This window comes from Artibeus jamaicensis, unplaced genomic scaffold (genome assembly GCF_021234435.1).
Source record: "Artibeus jamaicensis isolate MK-2021 breed Jamaican fruit bat unplaced genomic scaffold, CSHL_Jam_final contig_240, whole genome shotgun sequence".
In the NCBI taxonomy this organism is placed as follows: Eukaryota; Metazoa; Chordata; class Mammalia; order Chiroptera; family Phyllostomidae; genus Artibeus; species Artibeus jamaicensis.
In genome coordinates, this window is record NW_026521506.1 from 13,987,928 (window position 1) to 14,015,821 (window position 27,894).

The 27,894-nt window shown below is 40.5% G+C and overlaps 1 protein-coding gene across 1 annotated transcript in view; it reads right to left on the reverse strand.

Annotated features, from left to right (window-relative positions):
• Nucleotides 1-4,442: 4,442 nt before the first annotated feature.
• Nucleotides 4,443-27,894, reverse strand: part of GPC3 (glypican 3) — a 452,502-nt gene continuing 429,050 nt past the window's right edge. The window contains exon 8 of the mRNA XM_037146361.2: nt 4,443-4,942. Coding sequence (XP_037002256.1) covers nt 4,773-4,942 — 170 coding nt within the window. The 3' untranslated portion in view covers nt 4,443-4,772. The remainder of the gene's footprint in view (nt 4,943-27,894) is intronic.

Consider the following 27,894-nt stretch of genomic DNA (forward strand, 5'->3'; position numbering starts at 1 on the left):
CACTGGCCTGCAAACCAAAGGATTGCCAGTTCGATTTCTGGTGAGGGCATACGTCTGGGTTGCAGGTCAGGTCCCCAATGTGGGGTGCAGGGGAGGCAACAGCACATTTTCTCCCCCTTTCTTTCTCCCTCCCTTCCCCTTTCTCTAAAAAGAAATAAGTAAAATATTTTAAAAAACAGTTTTGTCCTGCTTGCAAGTGCAAAAAACTGGTCTCAGAGCCACAAATAATTTTTTGTCAAATAAAATAAAAACCTTCCTGTAGAATGATGGGGACAGTCATTTGGCAATAACTGAGTTTATATCCTTCTTCTAGTCTGGTGTTGTTTTAATATCACACCAAGTACCAGGAGCAAACCTTTCCAGTATTTAGGTTTTGTGGATCAAAGAACGGAAATTCTTTTTATTTTATTTTATTTTTTGATTTTTATTATTTTTTTAAAATTTTATTTAGTTATTTTTCAAGTACAGTTTTTTGTCTATTTCTCCCATCCCAGCCCCCCTGCCCCGTGCTCCCCACTTTCCTCCCATTTCCTCCCCCCAGTCCTCATCCCTGTGTCTTCCATACTTGTTCCTCAAAATCCCTCCCCTTTTTTCCCCTTAAATTCCCTTCCCTCTCCCCTCTGGTCACTGCCCACTTGTTCTCTATTTCAATGTCTTTGTTTTTATTCTGTTTGCTTGTTTGTTTTGTTGTTTAGCTTCCTGTTAAAGGTGAGATCATATGGTATTTGTCTTTCAGCACCTGGCCTATTTCACTCAGAATAATGCTTTCCAGTTCCATCCATGTTGTTGCAAAGGGTAGTAGCTCCTTCTTTCTCTCTGCTGCATAGAATTCCATTGTGTATATGCACCACAATTTTTTGATCCATTCATTTACTGTCGGGCACCTAGGTTGCTTCCAACTCTTGGCTATTGTAAATTGTGCTGCTATGAACATTGTGGTGCATAGGTTCTCTGAAATTGATGTTTTAGGATTCTTGGGGTATAATCCTAGCAGTGGAATTGCTGGGTCAAAAGGCAGGTCGATTTTTATTTTTCTGAGAAAATTCCATACTGTTTTCCATAATGGTTGTACCAGTCTGCAATCCCACCAACAGTGACCTAAGGACCCCTTTTCCCCACAACCTCTCCAACATTTGTTGTTTGTTGCTTTGTTTATGATAGCCATCCTGACTGGTGTAAAGTGGTATCTCATTGTGGTTTTAATTTGCATCTCTCAGATAGCTAGTGATATTGAACATCTCTTCATGTGTCTCTGGATATTCTGTATGTCCTCCTTGGAGAAGTGTCTGAAAGAACAAAAATTCTTATAACGTCCATTCAAATACAGAAATGAGGATGCTTTAAAAAACAAAAATAAGGACTTCCACCAAGATGGAGGCACAGGTAGAGAAGCCGTGCTTTCTCTCACAACCAAGTTTAGAGACAACTAAATATTAGCAACAGAAAACACAGCCAGAACACAGAAAATTGAACTTTTTGGAAGTCTGATAACAACAAATTCTTCAGCCTGACCAATAGACAAGCGAGGGAGTGGGCGGTGAGACTACGGGACTGAGCAGGCCCCACGGAGAGCGGCAGCAGACAGCGCCACTATTTCCCCCGCTCTGACTCCGCCGCCACATACAGCATCATAACCCAGCGACCTGAGTGGCCCCACCCTGGTGAACCACCTCAGGCTCTGCTCCTCACCCAGCGGCTAGAAACAGCAGAGGGGGCCACCATTTCCCCGCTCTGACCACACCCCCACATATAGCGTCACAACCCAGCCACCTGAGAGTCCAAGGCTCTGCTACTCATACTTAAGGGGTGAGAACAAACCAAAAATGGCTCAAGAAGATCTCAAAACCCCAGAGCCTATAAATCTAAGTGATGAAGAAATAGCAAAACTCTCCGACGCACAGTTTAAAACACTGGTGATCAGGATCCTCACAGAACTGGTTGATTATAGCCACAAATTAGACAAACATATAAAGGCGAAACTAATTGAAATGAATGGAATTGCACAGGAAACTAATAGTGATGAAAAGGAAACTGGGACTCAAATCAATGGAGTGGACCAGAAGAAAGCAAATAATGGCCAAAGAGAAAAAAGTCAAGAAGCAAGAATTCAAAAAAATGAGGAGAGTCTTAGGATCCTCCAGGACATCTTTAAATGCTCCAACATCTGAATTATAGGGGTACCAGAAGGGGGAAAGGAACAGCCACCAGTGGAAAACTTATTTGAACAAATAATAAAGGAGAATTTCCCCAATCTGGCAAAGGAAATAGACTTCTAGGAAATCCAGGAAGCTCAGAGAATCCCAAAGAACTTGGACCCAAGAAGGAACACACCAAGGTACATCATAATTACATTAGCCAAGATTAAAATGAAGGAGAGACTCCTAGAAGCAGCAAGAGATAAGGGGACAGTCACCTACAAAGGAGTTCCCATCAGACTGTCAGCGGATTTCTCAAAAGGGACCTTACAGGCAAGAAGGGGCTGGAAAGAGGTATTCCAAGTCATGAAATCCAAAGACCTACAACCAAGATTACTCTATCCAGCAAAACTTTCTTTTAGAATGGAAGGACAGATAAAGTGCTTCTCAGATAAGATCAAATTCAAGGAGTTCATCATCACCAAGCCCTTATTATATGAAATGTTAAAGGGACTTATCTAAGAAAAAGAAGTTAAAAAAATATGAACAGTGAAAGGACAGCAAACTCACAGTTATTAACAACCACACCTAAAACAAAAGCAAACTAAAAGGACAGCTAGATCAGGAGTGGAAACATAGAAATGAAGATCTCAAGGAGGGTTAGCAATAGGGGAGTGGGAGGAGGATAAGGGGAGAGAAGGTACAGAAAATAAGTATCATAGACAGTAGATAGAAAATTGATGGGGCGGCAAGAATAGTATGGGAAATATAGAATCTAAAGAACTTGAGACACATGGTCATAAACTAAAGGGGGGGGGTAATGGTGGGGATGGGGCATAGGGTGGAGAGAAATGAAGGGGGAATAGAACAACTGTAATGGCATAATCAATAAAAAATAAATTAAAACAAAAAACAAAAAAATAATTCTTTCAAGCTTTATCAACTACTACAAATCATTGTAACCATGTTAACAAATACAACTGATCATAGTCTTCACTTCAATGAAAGCAACTGAAGGAAACACTAAACTAAATATTTCCATTTTGTGTTGGTGAAAACTTCTGCGGAGGATAGAAATGTTGTCGGAAACCTGTGCCCCACAGGGCACCCTGACAGTGGTGTGATGTGACAGCAGGATGGGATGATAAGTTGTGAGAAATTACACCTCCAGCTTCCTGCGTGGTGACCTTCTGCCACTGGACAGAAATCAGAGATCCTGACTGGGACCATCTCTTAGAATCAAAGGGGACTTCCCTACTCCATCCTTGACCTTTGCTCACTTCTTTGTGTCTCACCCTTTGTTCCTCATACTTATTAGGCCTCTCCTATCCCTCAGGTGGGAGTTAAGTTCCCACTGTATTAGAAAGACTCAACAATGTTTCTGTTGACCTGACTTGGCAAATGGGCAACATGCTAGGTGTTATAAACACCGGAAGTTGGTTATTCATCAGGTTCTTTGGCAGAAGAATGTCTAAATATTAGCATAGTGTTATTGTTTGTGATGTCATGTGTGTAAAAAGATTTAAGTAACAACACTGTGCCAACAATTGACAGAAAGCTGGTGTTGGAATTAGTTATGGTGACAGACCTTCAGCTCTGTGAGACCAAGGATCAAATCTGTTTTCTTTTCTGTTGTTTCCAGCATCTGGTCCAGTACCTGATACCCAATAGGTATGAAAACCTAGTTGTTGAATAAACAAATGTTGAGGAAGCCCACCTGAGACCGAGTGAGCGTTGTTTCTTAGAAATCGTAGGTTTTCTGATGACAGCCTTTATAACCTACCCACGGCAACTGCTGGCCCTGACACGTGGTAGCTCCTAGAGAAGGGTGACAGAGAAGAAGCCTGAGACAACAGCAAAGAAGCTTAGGAGATGATTTGTTTCTACTGTTTGTGCCCACTTCTCTGGGTTGGGAAATGAAAGAATATAATTCATGCAACTGTGCATGACCCACACGGAAAATTTGTATTTGAGCAAAACAATTTCAAAATGCAAAATTTGCAAAGAGACAGTGGAACTTTTTGAGATATCTTTAGTTTCATAGGCAAGAAACGCTAACCCAAGGTTTCTAAATGGAGATTATGGGTTGGGTGTGTGTTAGGAGGGAGTAGCTTTGACTGAGGTTTGGGACCACGATTGATATCCACCCAAAAGGTGGGCAGGAAGGTAGGTTTCAAGACCACTCTTGGCACCTGGTGAGATTTTCTTATGCTGAATAAAAAGCTAGACGAGAAGGAAGAAAAGCATTACATAGTCACCATGTATGAGAGCTTTAAAAAAAAAGACCCAATGCATTTTTATTTGAGCATTTATTTATTTTTTTTCAAAGAAATTCATGCAAAAGGAAAGAGAGAAAGACATGGTAACCATGTTCTAGCAGCCAAACATAGGAAAATAATTTGGCACGACTTGATTTTTTTTTTCTTTGTAAAACAACAATCTATACTACCACTAAAATTCACCTTCCTCATAAGGATACCATTTGATTTCAAAAACATAACACATGGTTAGTCTTCTACTTAATGGCTGGAGGAGGCATATAAGATAAAAAAATAGAAAGAAATAAGAAGGCGGGTCCCCTTTATAGAGGAAGACCACAGGGTGCTGAAGGGCAGCACAGGTGCTGTGCACTAGTAGTCAGTGCACCAGAAAGAAAAAGCACACCACATAGATTGCCAGGCTGGTTAGAATCTTCAGGGGGGAATGGCCATTCCCAAGGTTGTGAGACGCGGCTATCTCATTGTCCTTCGGATTCACATGTTGCTTGCTTCCAGGAGTATCATCCACATCCAGATCATAGGCCAGTTCTGTCAAAAACAAAGAAGAATTTTAAATACAGGATTACCAACAGCATCAGGTGTACACTATTTATGACTCGAGCACTCGTCCGGACTGCTGGGCTGCCCCAGCTTTGATTCCTTCCTTCTGTGGACAGGAAGGCTACCAGGAGATGGTAAAGAGATGAAGTGTGTGCATGGGGGCAACAGAGGAAAAAGCTGGCTGGCGGTGGTCCTTCCAGAGACCATACCAACAGGGAGCAAGCTGGCTGTTTCCCTCCCTGTGGTGGAGCCATCCATACCCTAGGGGTGCACATCGGCCCTTCGCAACATTTCCTCCCTAGCAAAACTGTGCTTGGAGGTTATCTACACCAGATCTTGCTGGTATCAAAAATGTAAGATGCCATGTGAGTGACTACATGTGTCTCCTTGTGTATATGTGTGTCAGTGGGGGAGGGGATGTTGTGGATTCCCAGAGCAACTCTCCTGGGCCCTGCACTCTGCACAGATCCCCTCCTGGGAACCTTGCTTCAGTGTCAAGGATAAAGTAGTTTGCATTAAAAGCTGTTTTATCCCCCCCCCAATTTTTTTTAGCTATATGGTCTTCTCATCCCTGCTAATAAAAACCCACAAAAAGTAAAATTGATATAATGCATAGCATTTCAAGCAATACTAAACAAATTAAGACTAAGGGAAGGCTAATGGGTAAGGTTCTTCCTTTTCTGACTACCTACTGCTTATGATCTGTTCCTGTTCTGAAAAGAAATGGGATGTTTGAGTTTCCCTCATGAGAGAGTCTCTCAGAAGGAAAATATAGGCGGACAGTAGTCTGTTAGGAAATTCACGATGGCTGGCCCTGGCTCAGGGCTGTTTCTTTCAGATTTGCTTTCCCATATTTAGAGCTCAAATCTACTCCCTTGGCTTTTCGAGACACAGTCAACAGTGCTTCTAATTCAATAGCTTGTGAAGGTGATGTGATGTGAGTGACACCCCCAGACAACCATCCTGCGGCCAACGGAGTGGAAAGATCCCTTGGGGACACTGAGATGCATAGCAACAGTTACAGAGGAAATGACTGGGATTCTACTGAGGGAAGGAAGGAAAAGGAAGGAAGAGCTCTTCTTACAGGAGATGAAACACTCAGTAAGTCACAGGAAGAAAAGTGTGAAGACTCAACTGGTCCAGGATGTGCACAGAGTAGGGCCCAGGACCAGGGCTACTCTGGGGCTGGTATTGCTCAGAGCAGCCACTAAGGTGAAGAGGATCAAAGCTTGGGCTCTGATTACATAGGCTGCAATACCATTTTCCAAAAGAGTTACTACGGTTTTATAACACCAGCAATGCTGAGTGAACCAAATGTACCGTGCTTCAACTGAAAAAAGATGTTGTGGCCAGTATACGATAGTATCTCAGGGTTTCTTTAATTTGCATGTATTTGAATTACTAGTACAGATCAAGTTTTTCTGCTTTAGTAATCATATTTCTCAATACATAACAGTTTATATCCTTTGCCTTTTTATCTAATGGATATTGATATATTTCCTATTACTTTTTATTAAATTGTTTGCCTGTCTTATTCAATAAATATTTTATTAATTATTATTTCCATTGCTGTATAAAGAAATGATTTCATAACTTTTAATATACATGAAACTGACTACATCTTGCTCCTCTAAAGCTGAGAAAGGTTTTCTTCTTGAGTGCCAATAATAATTGAAACCAAATTTTCTAAGGAACCCTCTTACTCAGGGAAAAGAGATTCAGCAGACTATAGTCTACATTCTCTCTCTTCCCCAAATAAATGCATACAAAGAAAATAAGAGAAAAAGAACAAAGAGCAACACTCTACTTGGAAATCAAACCTCTTTCTCAGAGAGGTGAACTATGCGGAGTGCACAGAAAAGGCCGAGGTCAGCTGTCACTCAGCAAGGATAACACAGGCTTAGGTCACGATCAGATTTCACTGAAGTTGAGAACGCATATGGCTATGTCTGTTGAAAGCCCTGCCTTGGGTGGCACAGCAACTTCTCAACTTAAATGAAGAGGACTATTTTCAGGAGAGATCTGAATGAGAGCGCTCTCAGAATCATTTTCAGATTCCTTTTCTGGATATTCCCTGTGCTCAACATTAAGATGAAATAGCATCTATTAATGTTACCACTCAGCGCCTACACTACGTCTCTTGCTCTTCAAATAATATGTAAATGTGAAACAGTTTTGTTATTATGGCATTTCTGGTAAACCCAGCAGTTATGTTGATTCCAGCAGTCGCTAACCCTCTTTGCCACCAAAGAGTTCTTTTGTTCTTTCTATCTCTTGGACCCTGTGTTTTGAAATGATAAAAATGGCTAACAATGACTGAGTCCTCATTGTGTGCCAGGCACTCTGCTAAGCTATTTAGCTGTGTTACCTCATTTGATGAAACCTTCTCAACAATGCTACAAGGTATTACAAATCCCATTTTACTGATGAGGAAGGTCAAACTGTGTTCAGTTTTTTTTTTTTTTTTGCCCAAGCTGACACAGTGGGTAAGTCACGGAGTCCTATTTGAATGCAGGTCTGACTCTGAACCTCATATAAAGCTATACCATCTCTGGAAAAGAACTGTATACCGAACATACTACAGTGATTAAGCAGTAATAGATTCCTTATTGAAAAAAATTTTATTTAAAGATTTTATGTATTTATTTTAGAGAGATGGAAAAGGGAGGGAGAAATAGAGGGAGTGAAACATCAGTGTGTGGTTGCCTCTAGCACACCCCATATTGAGGATATGGCCTGTAACCCAGGCATGTGCCCTGACTGGGAATCAAACCTGCAATGCTTTGGTTCGCAGGCCTGTGCTCAATCCACTGAGCTACACCAGCCAGGGGGAAAAAATTCTTGATTAGTGAAATACACACTACCAAAAGGAACTTTTAATTTCACTGCTCCAGAACTCAGGTGCCAACACATCCAGTTAAAACTGGGTTTCCTCCTGTGAGCCTTTTAATGCGCCTGGCTGCCAAGCTCTGAAATGGGAGGATGAAAAGATTACTGTAGCATGACTTGGGTACTGTGGCACTGGACTTTACCAAGAAGCTAAGGAATGAAAGGAACACTGAAGATAACACCCAACAGGGTAGCCCAAGAGTTCAGTGGCAAAGGGAGGCTGGATCAGATGAGTCAACTCAGCAATTATTTTAAACAAATGTCAAATTTCTTTCTGTGAACAATATTTAAAGATAATTGTCTTGCTGTATGTTCACTAAACTATTCAGTTATATAAATAGTAAAGTAGCATTGACACATGAAAATAAAAACAGCTCTGGCTGGTGTGGCTCAGTGGATTGAGCACTGGACTGCAAACCAAACGGTCACGGTTTGATTCCCCGTCAGAGCACATGCCTGGGTTGTGGGCCAGGTCCCCAGTAGGGGGTGCGCAAGAAGAAACCAACATTGATGTTTCTCTCTCTCTAAAAATAAATAGAATCTTTAAAAAATTAGAATAAAAGCAGAGAGAAAGAAGGAGCTACTACCCTTTGCAACAACATGGATGGAACTCGAAAGCATTATGCTGAATGAAATAGGCCAGGTGTTGAAAGACAAATGCCATATGATCTCACCTTTAACAGGAAGCTAAACAACAAAACAAACAAGCAAGCAGAATAAAAACAAAGACACTGAAATAGAGAACAAGGGGACAGTGACCAGAGGGGAGAGGGAAGGGAATTTAAAGGGAAAAAGGGGGAGGGATTTGGAGGAACAAATAGGAAGGACACAGGGACGAGAACTAAGGGGGGTGGAAATGGGAGGGAGGTGGGGAGCACGGGGCAGGGGAGGCTGGGATGGGAGAAATAGACAAAACTGTACTTGAAAAATAACTAAATAAAATTAAAAACATAAAAATAAAAAATAAAATGATCAAACCATCAAAAAAGAATAAAAACAAACAGCATGAGAAAAGTCAGTGCGCATAAAACTGATCACATATTTGATTAAGTAGCCTTTTTAAGCTTTGTGATATACTAAGAAAGGCTCTGGGTTTGGAAAGCCAGGATGGGAATTATCATATCAATTCTATTTCCCCAAAGAAATGAGCAATGATGGTCAGGGCCATGAGATGCCCCAGGCACAAACCTGGGTCACGTCTTCTACCTCCACAGGGTACCCAGAAATATTCAGAATGACACTTTCCTGTGCTTCTGAAGCTGTGGCTACAGGTTTCCTGAGGCTCCCCATTTAGCAGCAGCAAATGTACTCATCCAACCCCGTAGCTGGATTCCTAGGGCTTATATTGATGGGAACTCCAGCAAAGACACACTCTGGGCCTGGGCCACCATCATGGAGATTAAAGATGAAGGGAACAGTTTAGTAGAACAAGAACAAGGAAGCATTATGAGAAATAGAGGAAATAGGGTTTGGGTCAGAGATAAATGTGGATACTCCCAAACAGAAGTATAATCCAATTTAATTCAACAAACTTAATGGTAGCCTACTATGTGCCAAGCATATTAACTGGGAGGTTGGAAAAAAACTTAGTGTTTGCCTTCAGGAATCCCACACTCTAGCACTCTAGAGTGCTAGAGTTCCCTTTAACAAGGGAACCACATTAGTAGACAAATCAACCAGATACCTGCCAGAAAGTACAAAGAGCTCAGAGAAATACATAAGCTAAACACCATGGGAGTAGAAGGGAGAGAGAAAGATTTCAACTAGAATGATCTGGGAAGACTTTTTGGAACAACTAGCCTATAATCTACACCATGAAGGATGGGTGGAACTATGGAAAGGCTAATGAAATGTTATTTCATTTTAAGGAAAGGGTTTAGCTGGAGCAAAACCACCAATATCACAAATTGTATGTAGGGCATACTTACCCGGAACAGGCAGCCTCTGTGTTGGAAGGAAATACGGACTATACGTTGTTGTGAGGGGGTTGTGTCTGTACTGTGTGGTGGGTGATAAAAGGTAAGGCAGAAAGGACAATTAACAGCCAAACCCTGGTGGATTAGGAATGCTGAGACTTTATTTTGTGGGCAGTAGGGAGCCTGAAGGTTTTCAAGTAAGGAAATCACAAAATCGGGTTTGTGGGTTTTTTTTTTTAGGAAAATCATCATTAATACTTTGGAGGACAACCCTAAGTGGGAGAGAGATGTCAGGCATCTTGTCTTGGAAAAAAGAGGCCTGTGGGAACAGTATCTGGGGATCAGACAGTAGCAAATATATCTATGTTTTTTAAATTCACAAAGAAGCTAACTCTACACCAAACCAAAACATCCTCAGTTTGCTATGAACCAGATGTACTAGGGGAATGACCACAAATCATTTTCTTTGAAATCTTTCATATTTAATGTTCATCAGTGATTTTCTAGAACGTATCTCTATTGTACTAGGTACATATTGTAAAATGCACATAAAATGTTTCTATCTTGCCATTCAATGTCAGTGAAAACCTTTTGGACCAGCAAGATTTTTGTATTAAATCCAAAAACTTGTTTCTATTTGTCATCATTTTAACTATGCCCAGAGGGTAGGCCCAAGAATCTGCCCTAATTACATGCTTGGCCCTGACTCTTATTTTACCCACCCTCTTCTCTGTGTTGCAGATGAGATAAACCCTTTAAAATAATCATCAGTCATGAAGGTCTGTAAGTTACATTGAAAAAGTTTGTTCCTGCTTTTTCTTTTGGGTAAAGTAGTCAGTAGGGAACTCTCTAGTCTTATTCAGCCTCCTGGTGGAGCTCCTAAAGAGGCTACAGCAGACTTCCTGTTATCTTTGGCAAGTCAATTTCCCTCTCCTCAGGGATTCAGTCACCCCATCTGCTAAATCAGGACTGGATGGACTCTGAATTTCCTTTTAGTTTTATTTCTCCCTGCTACCAAGGCTCTTGGAGCCCAGTAAGAGATGCAGTTTGCTGCAGGCCACAATCACCAGCCACTGTGGCTGCCCCCAGCAGAGCCTCCATCAACAGGTACGGTTCCATCAGTTTGCTTCTCTTGGGATGTGAGTTTTTCTGGAGATCTTCACCAGTTACCAAATTCTGAATCCCTTTTCTTCTTCAGCTGTTCTAATCTTAGATAAGAGACACTGGCAATAAATAAGTCCATGCTGAACTGATTGTCTTTTCTTTAAACCTTGGCCTCATGACTGCCACTGAGTCCAGTCCACACAAAGCACTGGGGGAGAAGTGACTGGACCTAGGGCACATCAAGCAGACATGCACAGGCAGCCAAGGACAATGTGGCAGCCAGTGAGATAAGCCTTTATTTGGGCCATTACAGTGCCAATGGGGTCTCGAGCATATAATAGGAAGCAAATGCTTGAGCTCTTTGATGGCATCAAGGAGGACAATGCACTGTTCTAGGACGGGGGTGTCAAACTCATTTTTACCATCAGCCTCGTGGTTGCCTCCAAAGGGCTGAACGCAATTTTAGGACTGTATAAATGTAACTACTCCTTAACAGTTAAGCAAGAGCTTGGTGCTGCCACCAAGTAGAAACAAGGTGCCAGGCCGGATAAAACAAGGTAGAGGGCCAGATTTGGCCCGTGGGCCTTGTGTTTGTCACCTGTGCCCTAGGGGTGTCACCCACACCAGGAGGCAGACTTCATAGGGCAGCCTGAGAGAAGAGGTGCTGTCATAATACCAGGGGAGAGCATGCCGCTGTTGAGCCAAACATGGTGGTTTCCTTCTTGCCAAGCTTGCACCAGCAGTTGGCTTCAATTGGCCCTAATATAGCAACAAAGTAATACTGCTATTCCCGTGTTTTGCACTTGTTGTATACAGTTGGCCCCTAAGACATGAATATGAGAAACCTTGGGTACACTGCTTAGCAGACCCCAGGGACTAAAATTGAGGAAACCTCTGAAGGAATCATGCTCATTGCACAACTGCTCACTCTGCTGGCCATTCCCCCAGAAGCCCTCAGGCTCCACCATTCACTTGTGAATCCCAAACAGATCTTGCTTTCCTTGTCTTCCCCTCAACACAATCCTCTTTCCTGACACATCCACCTCCCTCCTATGTGAACCTTCAGGTGTGAAACGACTACCTGGACTTGAAAGCAGAAGAAAGTGACTTTGCAAATGACCTTTGGGTTTCTAGGAGTCTAGATTTTCTTCTTCATAGATCAGATGAGGGTGACTGGCATGCTTGAGGCCTCTCATTTTTAATTGGTCCGATGGGACTCCTTTAAGAATGGACCCATTTTATTATGTGCCTTTTAACAAATAAGTGAGCTGTAAATCTTGCCTAGTAAATGACTGTAAATCCTAGGAATAATACAACAGCTGCTCCTGGAAGAGGGCTAGGGTAGGGAGATATCCACTTCTTTGCTTACAGCTAATTTCAGCCTGCAAATACCCTCAGTTCCAACTATGGAATGTTCAAAGAATACAATGGCTTTCCCCATTAGTATAGGCGTGGCCTCTCTTATTCTAGGGTATATGTAGCATCAGGTTACGCTGCAGTGGGCTGTGGATACGCGAAGCCATGGCATGCTTCTTTCTTCCTAGGGTTTTATAGGTGGAAAGCACACTACTATATACTGAAACATACAAGGTCGTTATGATGGAGTATAAATGCACTATGTGCAAGCTCATTTAAGACTTCATAAAATGTTTCATCCTGATTAGGACCTTCAGTTTATGTCTCAGATCCTCAGGAGCAGGTGTTCACTCTCACTCTTCACCAATGTAAGAGGCACTTAGGTGAAAGATCTTAAAGCGCTGTTAGGCAACTTGTTAGGGTCACCGGGGCTTTGTCAACTACCAAGGTGGATACTGTAACTCACAAATTCTTTATTAACGGATTGACATAGCCTTTTCTATGACAACTTCTTTGTCAAAAGGGAAACACCACAGTTAATGCCTTTAACTGGGCTTAGACTACTTAGTTTTTTAATACACATTAAGAATGGAACAGACAAAAATATCACTTAATCCCTTTGAAAAATAAACCATTTTGCTGTAAACTAATTATAATATGGGCTACTAGTGTACCTATTTAGGTATACCATGAGTAAAGTCATATTCCCAGTAACAGAATAACTCTACCTGGAAAGCCTTGACAGTAATGAGTGGTGGTGTAGGTGCTGGCCCTCCTCATTAGCACCAGAATTATCAGCAGCTTTCACGAATGTCAAGACTATTACTCTCATGCCTACAGATTCTTCTCCCCCAAGGATGCCTAACAGCTCCATAGGAATCACAGCTCATCAAAGCCCTGACAGCCCACAGAAGAGGTTACCTCATTCCCATGGGCTTGAAAGTCAGTGGAAAAGCTTGTGACAGAGACACTGTTCAGCTAGGGCCATAGGAGAAGATGAAGAGAGCAGGATTAGAGAAAGCAAGGGGAGAGAACATTTTAAATAGAGGGGAGGAAGGTTTGTGTGGTTGAATGTTACAGAGGTCACCAAATCTAAGGACTGAGAAGAAGCTACTGGCCTTCCTCATCTTTGTCAATTAGAAGGTTTTGGAAGATTTTTGAGAAATGTTTCAGTAGAGTGCTTGGGTCAAAACCATATAGCACTGACCTGAAAGAATGGAAGCTGATTTGGATTCATTGAATACTGATTAGTCTCCTGTACAACAACACTCATAGCAGATTATTTGTAATAGCCAGAAGGTGAAAGCAACCCAAGTGTCCATCAGTGGATGAGTAGATAAACAAAATGTAGCACACCCATACAATACAATACCATTGAGGTACAAAACAGGAAACAAGTATTGACATATGCTACAAGGTGTATGAACCTTGACAACATAATACACATAATACTAAGTGAAAGAAGCCAGTCACAAAATACCACATAGTATATGATTCCACTTACATGAAATATAAATTAGCAGAATAGGCAAATGTTAGAAATAGTGGAATAGTTGCAAAACATTCTTAATGTCATATTCCACTGAATTGTACACTTAATGGCTAAAATGGCAAATTTTATGTTATATTTTACCATGATTTAAAAAAAACTATAGAAACCAAAATATAACAACATAATGGGTACATATCAGTTCCTAAGGAGAGTGTACTGCTACTCTGATATTTTGCTTTGTAGACGGGTATGTGTGTGGGCGGGGAGTTGGAGAATCTACTGGATACCAAATCTCCACCCGAAAATCGTATTCTTTTGGTGCTTTTGAAGTCAAGTTAAGTTAGTTTTTTGGACATTTAAGCATGAGGATTGCAGATATGGCTCTTCAGTTGGGAATGGAGGACAAGGGCAATTTTTGTTGAGCATTTCTGTCTGAGGATAACTATTCTAAAAAATTTTTATATAAACTCAGGAAGCTTATATTTTCTTTTATGACTCATACAAATGATGCTAAGCTGAAACCACATTAGAAACTGATAGAAGAATATACTCTGTCCTCATTAATTCAAAAACATTTAATGGTTTAGACTCACTGAGTTATGTTTATAGTATAAATTTCAGGCATGATATAGTACAAATGTATGCATCATTTGGCTTTGAGAATGTAGAAGGAACACCCAAAATGTCACTTGCAGTAGGCAAATCCAATTGCTGGTGAGGGATCAGGAGAGTGAGGGAGTATTCCAAGATGCTCAATCAAAAGGACTTTGATAGAATTTGGGACAGGGCTTCAGATATACTTGAATGGGAAAACCCAAAATCTGATAATCTTCCATTTTTAATTAGCCATGGTAAAATTTACCAAAAATGTACCTGAGAACTAAAACAATTCCCATGTCCTGGCAATGCAATAGCAAGGAAAATTACTGCTACAATAGTCAATAGGTCAAAATGGCTTAAATTCTTTTTTTTTTTTTTAACTTTGTAAATTTTATTTTTGACGGCAAATGCCTCAAGGGCAGAGCTTTCTTTTTTTTTTTCCCTTTGATGTGTTTTCTTTATTTAAAACATTACTGATTTGCATATAGACCAATTCTTCAAATTGGCTACATTTATAGCATTCATGTGAATCATCTTGTTTCATTTATTTAGGCAATGTTTTCTTTTTTTTTTTTTTAATTTTTTAATTTTATTTAGTTATTTTTCAAGTACAGTTTTTTGTCTATTTTTCCCATCCCAGCCTCCCCTGCCCCTTGCTCCCCACCTCCCTCCCATTTCCTCCCCCCCCCCTTAGTTCTCGTCCCTGTGTCCTTCCTATTTGTTCCTCCAAATCCCTCCCGCTTTTTCCCCTTAACTTCCCTTCCTTCTCCCCTCTGGTCACTATCCCCTTGTTCTCTATTTCAGTGTCTTTGTTTTTTTGGGTTTTTTTTTCTGCTTACTTGTTTCTTTTGTTGTTTAGCTTCCTGTTAAAGGTGAGATCATATGGTATTTGTCTTTCAGCACCTGGCCTATTTCACTCAGCATAATGCTTTCCAGTTCCATCCATGTTGTTGCAAAGGGTAGTAGCTCCTTCTTTCTCTCTGCAGCATAGAATTCCATTGTGTATATGTACCACAAAATGGCTTAAATTCTAAAACTACTCAGCTTGGGTGCGGGAACATTGTAGGTAGGAAAGCAATAGCAGGTACGTGTCCTCATAAATGGAAGATGAAAGGCCGCCCTAAGTTGTTCCATCTGAATTTGTTCCTTAAAAAACTCCCCAGTCTCACTCCTTATCAGTGGCATTTGGGGAATTGAGGCTATTTTTCCCTCAGTTTACTTGGAAGAACACATTGTCACCCTGGCTCCATCCTCCTACCTTCCCATCTTCAGATCCAGGCTGTCAGTAAGGCCCCATTCTCACAGTCACGTAGGCATCATCTCCTCTGTCTTTGGATGTCAAATATTTCTCCTCTTTTTCTCAGCTGCCCTCTCCTCTCCAACTCCTCACACAGCTCTCAATGCCCCAGCTAGACAAGATACCCACTGCTTTTTAATGGCCCATTGCTGTCCAGGAAAAAGAAATGCTCTATTCTGTGATAGCAAGAATAAGACAACACTTTAAACCACGTGATGAATCATATTACTCTCTTCCTCAGAATCCTTTGATGGTTCTCTACTGCATGTGGGATTAAGTCTTCATTCCTTAGCATGGCATTCACAAGCGTCTTCATCTCATCTTGTCTTGCTTTCCAGTTTCTACTGCCCATATATTTCTTTAAGCACTACGTACTGTAGTCATGCCATTCTATTCATTATTTGCTGAAAATGGCTAGTACTTTAAGGTTCCCATGTTTTTTCTTCTTGCTGCTCCCTCAGCCTGGGATAGTCTCTCTCTTAGGGCCTCATGTTATATCTCTTCCACAAAGTCTTCCCTTCTCACCCCACACAAATTAATCACTTCCTTTTCTATTTATCGGATTGTATTTGTATTACAGCACTAATTACAATCAATGTGCCTCACAGTTGAGTTAGTCACTGCTATGTTCCTCTCCTCACCTTGACTATGATCCCCATCAAACTAAGAAATGAGTATTATTCCTCTCTGTAGCTCAAGCACAGTACTTGGCTAGCACAGACAAAAAAAATATGTTTGTTGACTGAATGAATGAATGCATGGATCAATGGCTACACAAATAAACATGTATCCTCAGTCTACTGAGAGTGAGCAGGTGAAGGGCTACCACCCTAATAGACACCCTTCCCAAGGAGAATCTCCTCATTAACTGATGATTCCTTTAGGAGAACGGGTCCTACAGACCTATGATGAAGACACGACAAAGGCTAGACCAGTGGCGGGTAGCTCAGGGAGCAAATGGCAGGGCTCAAACCCTGACTTTGAGATTCCAAAGCCCTTCCGACAATTGTCAGTTCTCATTACCCACAGCATCAGTTCACAGCACTCAATGTGGATGGATTCTACAAAGATTATTTTCTTATTCTATTTTGCTGCCTGGAACGTGACACTTTGCTCTGTAAGCAGCTGACACATGCTGGCATTCTGTGTGCCATGCTGGATAGGAAACAGATTTTCTGGTGAGCAGGTTCTATTTATTTTTCACTTCAAACCTTCATGATTGGGTTCCCACACTTTTGACCCCTGCCTTTGCTTCACAGTCGATCCATCACTGGGCCACACCCTGCCCTTTCTATTGCCATTGATTCCCAAGTACAGGAGCTGCCGGCATTGAAATTTCAGTGCCTGTCTCGGTGACATCAAAATAAGCTTTGTTAATGAAGTCCCTTGCTTGGCTATAATAGTACAAAGCAATAAGACTTCAGAACCTGCAGTAAACAGGCTGGCACCCTGTTCCCTTTGCAGAGGTCTGTGGGATGACTGCCAGGAAAATACAATTACTTGCTGGCACAGGAATAAATGCAATTCCTTAACCTAAAAGTTCTGTGTTTTCATTTGCCCCCTCTATTTCTCTAGTCACTTCATTGTCTCTTTCCATTGCTCTTTAATTCATTTTCTATGTTCAATTATCCTCTTCTGTCCAGTCACTGATCTACTAAACATTCTCTCCTGTCTCCACAGTGTTCTTTTCCATATCCTTAGGCCAAGGGTAAGGCTGCAATCTTCCATTAGATTTTTGAACCTTAAAAGTGCTTTTCTGTTCCTCCTCACTTCGATTTAAACCTCTAATGAGCCCTGGCTTGTGTGGGTCAGTGGATTGAGTGCCAGCCTACTCAAGAGTCGCCAGTTTGATACCCAGTCAGAACACATGCCTGGGTTGCATGCCAGGTCCATGGTTGGAGGAATGTAACAGGCAACCACACATTGATGTTTTTCTCATTCTCTTTCTCCCTCCCTTCCCCTTGTTCTAAAAATAAATAAAATCTTAAAAAAAAACCCCTCTAACCAACATGTCATTTATTTTAGAAGAGGTTCTAGTATCTTGTTCTTTAATCTTCCAGCAATGTTTCTATTCCCTTTATGTTTACCTCTCAGCACCTTTCCTGCCTCTCAGCTCAGATTCCCTCGTTTGTCCCTGTAGCACCAGACTGCCAGATCTCCTGTGCCTGCTCATGACCACTTTGCTCAATTTCCCTTCTTTCTTTCTCTATCTCAAATTTTTCTTGCTCTATAGTCATGCCATTTTAGTAACTGCTGTTTGATGGCCTTGTCTTTGTCCTAAGGACAAATAATTTAGATTTAAGAGGAATTTAAAAACTTTCTAATACTTAGTGCAATCCGAAAATTTCATAGGCTGCCTCTGTGCAGTGAGCTCTATCTCCAGAGATGGATCATGAGGGTTTGGACAGCCATTTGGTAGAGCAATTGGTGAAGGGATTCAAACAGAATAAGGGTGAATGTACTTGGCTTCCAATGTCCCTTCCAACCCTGAGATTTTAGGGTTTCATTCAGGTCTTTAGAGGTCTCATGGCAGGTGTGAGGGTGAAGGGACCAAGTTCAAGTGACCTTTGCATTCCTATCTTTTGACAGACATTTTCCGGAGGGGGATTTAAAGAGACTGCTTTGGATCTTCTCTCAGAGAAAGCAATCAGTGTCTTTTATGGACCACAGCTAGCTTAGAGATGAGGGCTTTAAGTCTGCCAAGGAATTATCAACCTAGACATAATTTTAAGGGAGTAACTACTGACCTGCCTAAGGTGGGGGGAAAGAACCACATAATCCATCCAGCTTGCTGAACTGGGGCTAAGAAAATCATGCAAAACTTTATCAGGCAGTATGAAATGTACATATATGGTGAGAATTCCTACACAGGAGGTAGCACAATCAAATCAGGAATTGTTTACATCAATTTTTTCCCTAACAATAGGCAATGACTGGGAGTAACTCACAGGTGACAGGCATCTTGCTCAATACAGCCACATAATGGTATCTTCACTCAGAGGAAGAAGCGGCATCAGACAGGGAAAGTTCATTTTGGAAACATGACTAGGACATGAGTTGGAGAGAACCAAAGAGAAGGCAACTGAGGAGAAAGTGCTGGAGGGCCCTCATATAAAAGGCTCCATGGACATTAGAACAAAGTAAGGAAGTCCAAAGGGAGGCAAGGAAAGGTAAAAAAAAAAAGATGCCAAGTGGCACAAACCCATGGCTGTAAAGATATAAATGGAAAAAAAGAAAATTCTGCCACATGAAAGACAGCCAGATTGCTGAGGAAGAGTTGAAAAGTTAGCAAGATATTAAACCAAAATAAAAAGAACATGCTATTGGCAAGAAATGAACACTTTAATTAAGTAGGGTCAAGGGCAGCCCTGGTTTCTTATAACTAAGAAGGGGCAGGAGTTTTCCATACCGTTTTTATTTGTCTACAGAATACATCTAATATGCCCATTAACCAAGAGAAACACATCTACCTTATTATTGGCAAAGTCAAATGAAGGGAAATACAGGTGTCAGAGAATGAATGATGAAATTTTAAAGTGAAAAGTCCTTAAAGAGTCAATAAAGAAGCTCTGTTTACACACATTAAAATGTAAGCATTAAAAACAAAAGTAGATTAAAACTGGGACCTTGTAGCCTGGTACCCTACACTTCTTCTAAATATACGTGCTAAATAATAATAATAATAATAATAATAATAATAATAATAATAATTACAGCAACTATTCTGCAATTAATAAAACAGATAGGGAATGGGGGATAATACTCATTGCTTTCCTTGTTGAAAAGCAAATCAAACATATGAAGTAGTTTTTGATATTGCAAGAGAGTAAGGGAGGATCAGGATGCATAGCACCAGTAATCTCATATGCTTCCTGTCACTTTATTTCATTTCTTTCCCCAACCATTAAAAATAAAAGATTAGACTGGAAAGTTCCCCTGGAATCATAGCTCGCTCCAAACTGAATTCCAATGGATACTTTTTTTTTTAAATTTTTTAACTTTTTTAGACAACTTTACTGAGGTATAATTTAAATACCGTAACATTCATCAATTTCGAGCAAATTTCAAGTGTACAATTCAACAATTTTCAGTAAATTTTGCGGGCTGTGAAACCATCATAAGTTTTTGAACAACACCCAGTAAGATTCCTTGTGCCAGTTTATAAGTAACCCCTCAGTGGAATCTTAGTTTTTCATCCTGAGCTCTCTGCAGCTTCCAATTTGTTGGCCACTCTCTCTCGAAATTTGATGTCCCCCTTTCTGACACAGCTTCCTCCTGGATCCCTCCTCTGCCTCTGATCATCCTCACAGAAATTCTTTTTCCTTTGCAGGCTACTTTTCTTTCTCTTGGCCAGCTTATCTTCTCACTTTACAAGCCCTGAATGCCTTCATCTGTGGCCCTGGTTTTATCTATCACTGAGGATTTCCCTATTTACTCAGAAGTAAATGCTGCTACGTAGCCGACTAATTGCCCAAGCCAGAAACCTGCAAATCACCTTATAGCCCCCCCTCCTTTTTCATGCTGCAAGTGTAATTATCACATGCTGTAAATTCTGTTTCCTTAATATTTTGTGAATTCTCCTTTTCATTGCCATTGTTTGCTACTGCTGCTCCTCAGATTATGTTCTTTCTCATCACCTCTTACCTGGAGGACTGCAACATCTGTCTCCTCCTCCCTCTTGCAAAACATCCTTCACAATTTACATAGTCTTTTTATTTTGTTAATTTAACTATTCAACAAATGAATACATTTTCGAAGCTAAAGAGCCTAATAATACTTTAGTAAATAGAATAAATACAAAGAAGGCCCCCTCTTCAAACTTTCCCTCCCACAGCTCCCCAGGAGTAATTACTGGTAAATGTATTTTGTATGCATATGCATAGGATACATATTTTTGGAAATACGTGCATGATAATACATGCAGACCTGCCTCATTCCTTTAGTATGAACATAACATACTTAGCAATTTCCTCTCTGATAGTTACTTTGTTTCTAATTTCTCCTTGGCACAAACAGTGCTGCAGTGAATATCCTCTAATAAATGCCTCTGGATTATGTGGTATATTTCCATAAGAATACACCTAGAATAACCTTGGCATGTAGGAATGTATGCTGCATGGGAGGTAAGTTGCAGGACAGGAGAACAGAAAGTGGGAAGGACTGGTTGGAAAAGATGGGGAGAGAAAGGAGATGTTATTTCTCAGAAACATGATGTAGAGGATATCAAGAAGATAAGAGGATAATATTAAGGAATCTTTAGGTAAAACATCACCTTATAATGTCACCCTAATGCAACAGTTATTTAAAACATTCATTTAAAATCAACTGCTGTATTTTTCACACTATAAGATGCACTCCCCCCCAAATTTGGGAGAAAATGGGGGGGGTTGGGTCTTACAGTCCGAACGTAGTTTACCTGGCTCGCTGTGTGTGGGGTGGGGGGACAGCAGCAGCCTGTGTTATTTGTTATTAAATATTTTACCACAATTTTTGCTTCAAAAAATTTCCCTATTTTCCTCCTCTAAAACCTAGGTGTGTGCTATGGTCCAGTGCGTCTTATGGTCCTAAAAATACGGTATGCCTTTCCAAGGTATCAAGCAAATCTAGCTGGACACAGTTGCCATGACAGATGACTTGCGAGTGAGTCACAGTGACTCACTGCTGAATATGACTGAGCAATAGGGTACTTTCATCAAGAACATCAGTTTATTTCCCTCTTTGTCCCTCTCCACCAAAGTAAACAAGTAAAAAGAAGTGGTTGTTAAAAACCTGTACTCAGAAAAAAAAAAAAGAAAAGAAGTATGCTAAAACTATACAAATTGGATTGTGGAGCAAACCGTAGTACATAATCTGTCATGATGGTCTGGTACCCATTTTAGTATTGTTTTTGCATTCTTATTTTTACAATTTTATTTTGGGAGATGCTGACAGTACTTCTCAGATTAGAGAATTGGAATTATTAAGGGGGTGGAAAATCAGTCTTGAGAAAGTGCAAAAGGAAATATAATTGTCTGGTGACCCTCGATTTACTTGCAAAAGTGGTGACATTTGGTCCTGAGACCCACTTGGTGGAGAATTGTTAATGCTGGTAATAAGTTCATTGCTGGACCTGCAAATCAGCAATGGCAACAGTGGCAAGCAACAATGTAAAGTGAAAATCAAAATGAGCAAGCTATAATTAGGGAAGCGATGTCACCAGAGAAAGCAATTTACTAAAGGGATTACCACGATTAAAGATGCATTCTCCCTAAACAGAGATTGTTTTCTTTGATTGATTTGTCCCGATCAATACTCTCTATGTCATGCAGAATTCCAGGCAGACAGCACCTTCCCTGTCTTTTTAATTCCTCCGCCAAGAGATTAGAGGAAGTAAATCGAGCTTCTTCAGTCATTATAATTTCCTTGGAAATGGAAGTAGTATTAACATAGGGCTATGGAGACAGATTACAGTTTAGGTCACCCAGGGAAGAAATCTGAAGCCTCCTTTTGACTAACAACAAGGTAAAATAATCCTTAAATCTTTTTTCCTTAGTATTGAGCCTAAAACCAAGTTTAGGAGGCCTCCTTTTCAACTCGATTTTTTTTTCTTTTTTTGGTTTCATCTTTCTCATGCCCCAGCCAGCCAGGCAACCAGGCAGGCGGCATTTAGACTGTGTGGGGCCCTGATTACAGATTTGGGCAGCATTCTTCACCTAAGGGTCTCACTCACCTGCTTTATTTACTTCATAATGTTTCTTTCCTCTGTAGTTTCTCTCCCTAAAACCTCTTCTAACCCTTGTCATTTCCAGAGTACTTTTTTTGGAAAATAGGGTTAAATATAGAAAATTTTGGTTCTTTATATTTGTTATCATTACCTGAGCCCCAAAATTTTTTGGCTTATTTATTTTTTAAAGACTGTGTGTGTGTGTGTGTGTGTGTGTGTGTGTGTGTGTGTGTGTGTGTAATTTTAGAGAGAGGGGAAGCAAGGAAGAAACAGAGAGAGGGAAACATTGACCTCTTACCTTTTGCTCATGCCCAGAGTGGGGACTGAACCTGCAACCCAGGCATGTGCCCTGACCAAGGAATTGAACCTGAGACATTTTGCTTTGTAGGACGATGCCCAACCAACTGAACCACAAAGGTCAGGGAAAAACATTTTGGTTTAAATGTATTATCATGAATAACCCCTTGGGGTAGATGAATGGTGAACGTGGCAGTCCAAGTTGAATTGGAAGGATTTATGTTAAGTACGGTTAGCACAATGTAATTAATGAATTAAACACTTGTTGAGAACTGGAAATATTTACTGATGTATATTAAGTCCTCACTTAAAGTCATTGATAGGTTCTGTGACTTTAAGCATAATAATGTCTAACAAGACCAATTTTACCATAGTTTATTGATATAAACCAGAATTAAATTCCTACAGCATTCTCAACATTATAATGAAACTAAATGGGATAAAATGATGTTCCTTGAGGACCTGCTGTGTTGGGAATCAGGAAGACCAGGTGCTGTGGATACAGGATAAGACTTGGAGACTATCCTGAAAGAATTCTGTATCCAGCAGAAAATCGGCATGTAGTATAGGTGTCAGGAGGGGTGGAAATGAACATGAATTTGTACCCCTGCTGTTTGCTAGACATTTTGCCATGTGCTGTGGTAGATACAAAGAAGAAAATTCAGTCATTGGCTTCTAGGAGCTCTCTAACCTGTCAAGATGACACAGGTATAAAAATAACTGTATCTAAGCTAGAATGATAAGCACCACACAAGAGGCATGCAACAAATGTGGCAATTCTAGGAAAGGGCAGATGCTGTGCAGGGGTGCCCAACCTTTTGGTGTCTCTGGGCCACACTGGAAGAAAAGTTGTCTTGGGCCGCACGTTAAATGCATTGTGATGTGTAATCACAAAAGAATCTCATAATGTTTCAAGTTAAATTTATGATTTTGTGTTGAGCTGCACTCACAGCCATCCTAGGCCGCATGCCACCTGCAGGGCATGGGTTTGACACCCCTGCTAGAGGGTTCTGAAAAGAGAAACCCGGTGAAGCCTGATCCACAGAGTTCTACTGCTCTGCCCTTAAGCAGAGAATACTTTATTGCTTAGGACCAAAAGTCATACTACTGTACTTCTTAAGTGAGATAAGAAACATAAATATGATTTGTAACCTTAATGTGCTCCACAAGCACATGACTTGTTATTTGAGAAAACCATGAATACTAGGACTTTTTCTGAAGAAACAGTGCCCTGGAACCTAAGCAAATCTCTCATGCTTTCACATTGCCTCTCCCCCTTCTTCTTATGTTCATCCTTCCTCTCTTTCCTGTCACCTCTCTTTCTCTCTCTCCTAATTGTTTGATGATCCAAACTCTTAAGGGAAGGATCGTGTGCTTTGGCCTTCTTCACTGACTGACAGGAAATCCAAGTCCATAACATGGGGCCAGATGTGCAGAAGGCATGGATTGCTGGCTATGCCCTGTCACCAGCAGGTTCATTATCGCTGCACTTGGAGAGAGTTCCAATGTACCGCCTCACTGGTGTTCAGTGCATCTGAACACAGGCACAGTGGGGTGCAGCTGCTCTTCAAATGAAACCCTAAACCCTATCAAACACTCAGCAATCTTTCTCCTTTCTCAGCTTGTGAGGCTCTGAAGATTTCCCTCTGTACATTTTTCCAGCATGATGTGAGATGCCAGTTTAGCCCAGAGAGATTTAGAGAATGTCTTTTATATGTAGTTCCCTTTAAAAAGGAAGGCATACTCCCCTGGAGTTTTTGCCATTAGCTATCTGTCAGTTTATTTGCACATTTTATGAACTAAAGAACAAACATTCCCACTTAAAATAAAGGAATTTGGATGGGTTATATTGCCAGTCCTGATTATTGAGACGAAGACAATTAAAAGCCAGACAGATAATGAAAGATGTCAGATGAAATGAGGTAAGGGAGTGACAAACCTGTGTTTCATATTCTCATCCCTGTTTATAGAAAGAAAAGTGCATTTACTTCAGCAATGCAGGACATATTTTATTGAAGAAGTAACAACATATAACCCTCTCCAAAGAGTTTCTTACTAAGAGGTACCACTGTGCTAGCAATGATCACCCTCCAACTTCCCTCACCTCTCATTGCCTATTTTAAAACATCAACTCCCCTTGGGTGAGAAGCATGTTGGTACTGTCATTATTGGAAGGTTTCCTCTAGCAGATTTGTAAATAGAGACTATCAGCTTGAATTACTGAAATTAGCAAGGCTAATGCAATGTCACTATTCAAAACAGTGCCAATTTGGAATTTCTTAATGGTCTCAGGAGAGAGAGAGTCTTTATACATCCTACGATCTCTCTTCATTCTTCCCTAAATTCCTTCTCATAGATGTTATGAATGGCCTGTTTTGTAGCCAACACAAACTTTGTCCAGTAAAATAATGTAAGGAACTCTGAATGAAAGGAGATTAGCTGTTCCTGGCTCCTGTTATTTTACAGCAGAAATAACTTTGGCTTCTACGGATTCATAGACAAAGCCTGTAATACAAAGCATGCTCAACTCTAGATGCAGCATGAAAAGGACCTTAAAATATGCCCAAGAGCAAGTAATGGACTTATTAAAGGGAAAAAGGAGGCACTTTTCACACAGTCCCAAGCTCTTTCGTCCTGTCATATCAGTAATCTTGCTTAAGAATTTCATTCTAGTTACATTCCTTCTCCCTTGAGATATCCTCAGCCCTCATACGGCATCAAATAGTAAAGCTTGTCAGACGTTAATTTCTTTATGTTAATTATGGGAAGAGCATGTCAAGTACACAAGTGATAGAACTTGGACTACTTGCAATGGTTTCAATAGGAATTAAAAAATCAGTTCAGTACTTTTAATTGAACACCTGATCATTTATCATCACAGATATTTTGGTATGCAAACTTCAAGCATCTTCTTTTGACTATTTTTGGCATTGTTCCAGAACAAGCGCATTTGGGGAGAATGTCAGGGTCTGGAAGGGCAGTGTGAGAAACTGAGTATCCCAGGCTCCTAAGCTTCATTGTTCCAGGTCCATCACCTACTAGCTATGAGTACTTTAAACCTGAGCCGTTATTTGCTAATCTGCAAATTTGGGACAATAGTACTGCTTTCACAGGACTGAAGAAAAAAAAATAAGTGAGATAATACCTACATCCCAGTTTATGGACCAAAGAAATGGAAATGTTCGGGAATAGGAAGAAAGATAAAGGACATCTCAAAAATGTTTCTATCCCTGAATAGATGTAGGAGAGAATTATGCAAGGATGAGTTTGGGTGTATTTAAACTTTGTTTTAAGAAGCAATAAATAAAGCGGGGCCACAAGATCCCAAAGGACTTAGGGAAGGGGGAAGTCAACCTGACTCTCCAATGCTATGGAAATAAGACAAAAAAGTATAGTTTCGTTGAGTTCAAGTTTCTTTAGAAAGTCACTTCAACTGATTTGTACAGAGGTAGTTAGATTGAGTTTGAATATCCAGTTAGTTGTACTTAGCATTAAAAAACATTAGAAATAATTCAATGTACAAACTCTGCTCAAATGAGAAAATAAAGAGACCATAACAGGTAACAGTTAAGTGAGAAAAATGTTTTCTTATATAAAAATCCAGCAACTATTTTGAAATGCCAGTTCCTAGATTTTCAGATAGAAATCAAGGTGTCCCTCCTCACAGCTTTATTACTGATGAAAACCATCAGGCATTTTTGAAATAATAAAGTTCAAAGACTTGCTTTTTACTTTCGAGGCAGTGCAGCCTAGTTGGTACTTCATTTCCTGACAAGGTTTTCCTAAATTTTATTCCTCTGTAGCCAGGACCCCAGGCCCAGGCATCAGTGAGTATTCTATTTTTCCAGGCTCAACCCTACTTCCCATTTCCAGTGTATATAACCTGACCATTTCTAAAGATGGAGTGCCCCTCACAAGGTAGGGGTGGGGCTCTGGCCAGCCATTTCACCAGGCTGCTTTTAGAAGTGCTTTGGAGAAGGGTGTACTAGGGAGTTTAGGCCAACTCCAGATTATGGATTCATAACCTAATATAGGAGTTAAGGATCTTAAAGGGATCTTGGCATCAAGTCTGTGATTTCTTCCTCTGCCCCCACAGTAACCCACTATTGTTAATTTGGTTTGGGCCAGTCCATCAGCTTCTTAGGAGAAATGGAGCCACAAAAGTGATGGAGATCTGTAGTCACCAAGAAATCTGACAGCCCCATGATTTTTGTGCTTCTCCCTGGGACAAAACTGAGAAGAAAACGAGTATGCCTTTATTTCCCTCTTAATCACATTCACATTGTAGTCCTTCCTTATGCTTTCAAGAAATTTGCTGACTTAATGCTATCTTATAGTTGATTGGGGCAATCTTCCTGGGCTGGCACTGCTCGATCAACACCCAATCTTGTGAACATGTCTCTCTCCCTCATCAAAATCTAATAGTCTCAAACCCCATTTCTGCAGGACCCTGTGTTTTGTTCAAGTGGCAATGGATGGTCATGAGAAAAATCAGAAAATCTCATCCTTTTCCACTAACTTATACTATGTACATCCTAGAAATACAAAACAGATCCAAAAAGAAGGCAGTGTAATATAGTGATAAAAGTTCTGGATAGGGAACCAGAAAACAGAGCTGTTAGTATTGGCTCTACTATACAACTCTCATTTTGGTCAAGTTATAGAATGTCGCTGAGAGACAGTTTCCTCATCTGTAAAGTAGGAATGCCGTGAGGAGATGTCAAAACATTTAGCATTGTATCTGGTGCTGAGCAGGTACCTAATAACTATAGGCATGCCGTGAAAAGGTAAACAGAAGTGTGAGCTCCCCAACTCTACCTAGGCCTTCAAGATGTAAAAGGCCTTTCAAAATTTTACGTACTACATGCCAAAGAGCTAAAGCTTATAGGGAAATTTAATTCTTGTATACATTTTAATCTTTCCAAAGTAACAATTTAAAAATTCTGTTTTTTTTTTCTCCCAAGGATTCTTTTGGCAGAACTAATACAAATATGTTAGTAACACAAACCACAAGAAGAATGGAAGATGAACAGTCAATATAACCACTATGAAAATATCAGGCAGATGCTCTTCATTCAACTGGTGCAAAGTTGCTAAGTTTTCATGCTGGTATCTCCTTTTAAAATAAATATGTTGCTGCAGATGGTTTATATCCTTTCCATTGAACTGTGCGATTTCGCATACATGGGAGGTGCTAGCCAAAGATGCAGAGACTGTCACATCTTTAATACCCCAGCATAGTGCAGTCAGGCTTTTTCAGCACCCACTGCCCCATGCTCTTCCCAG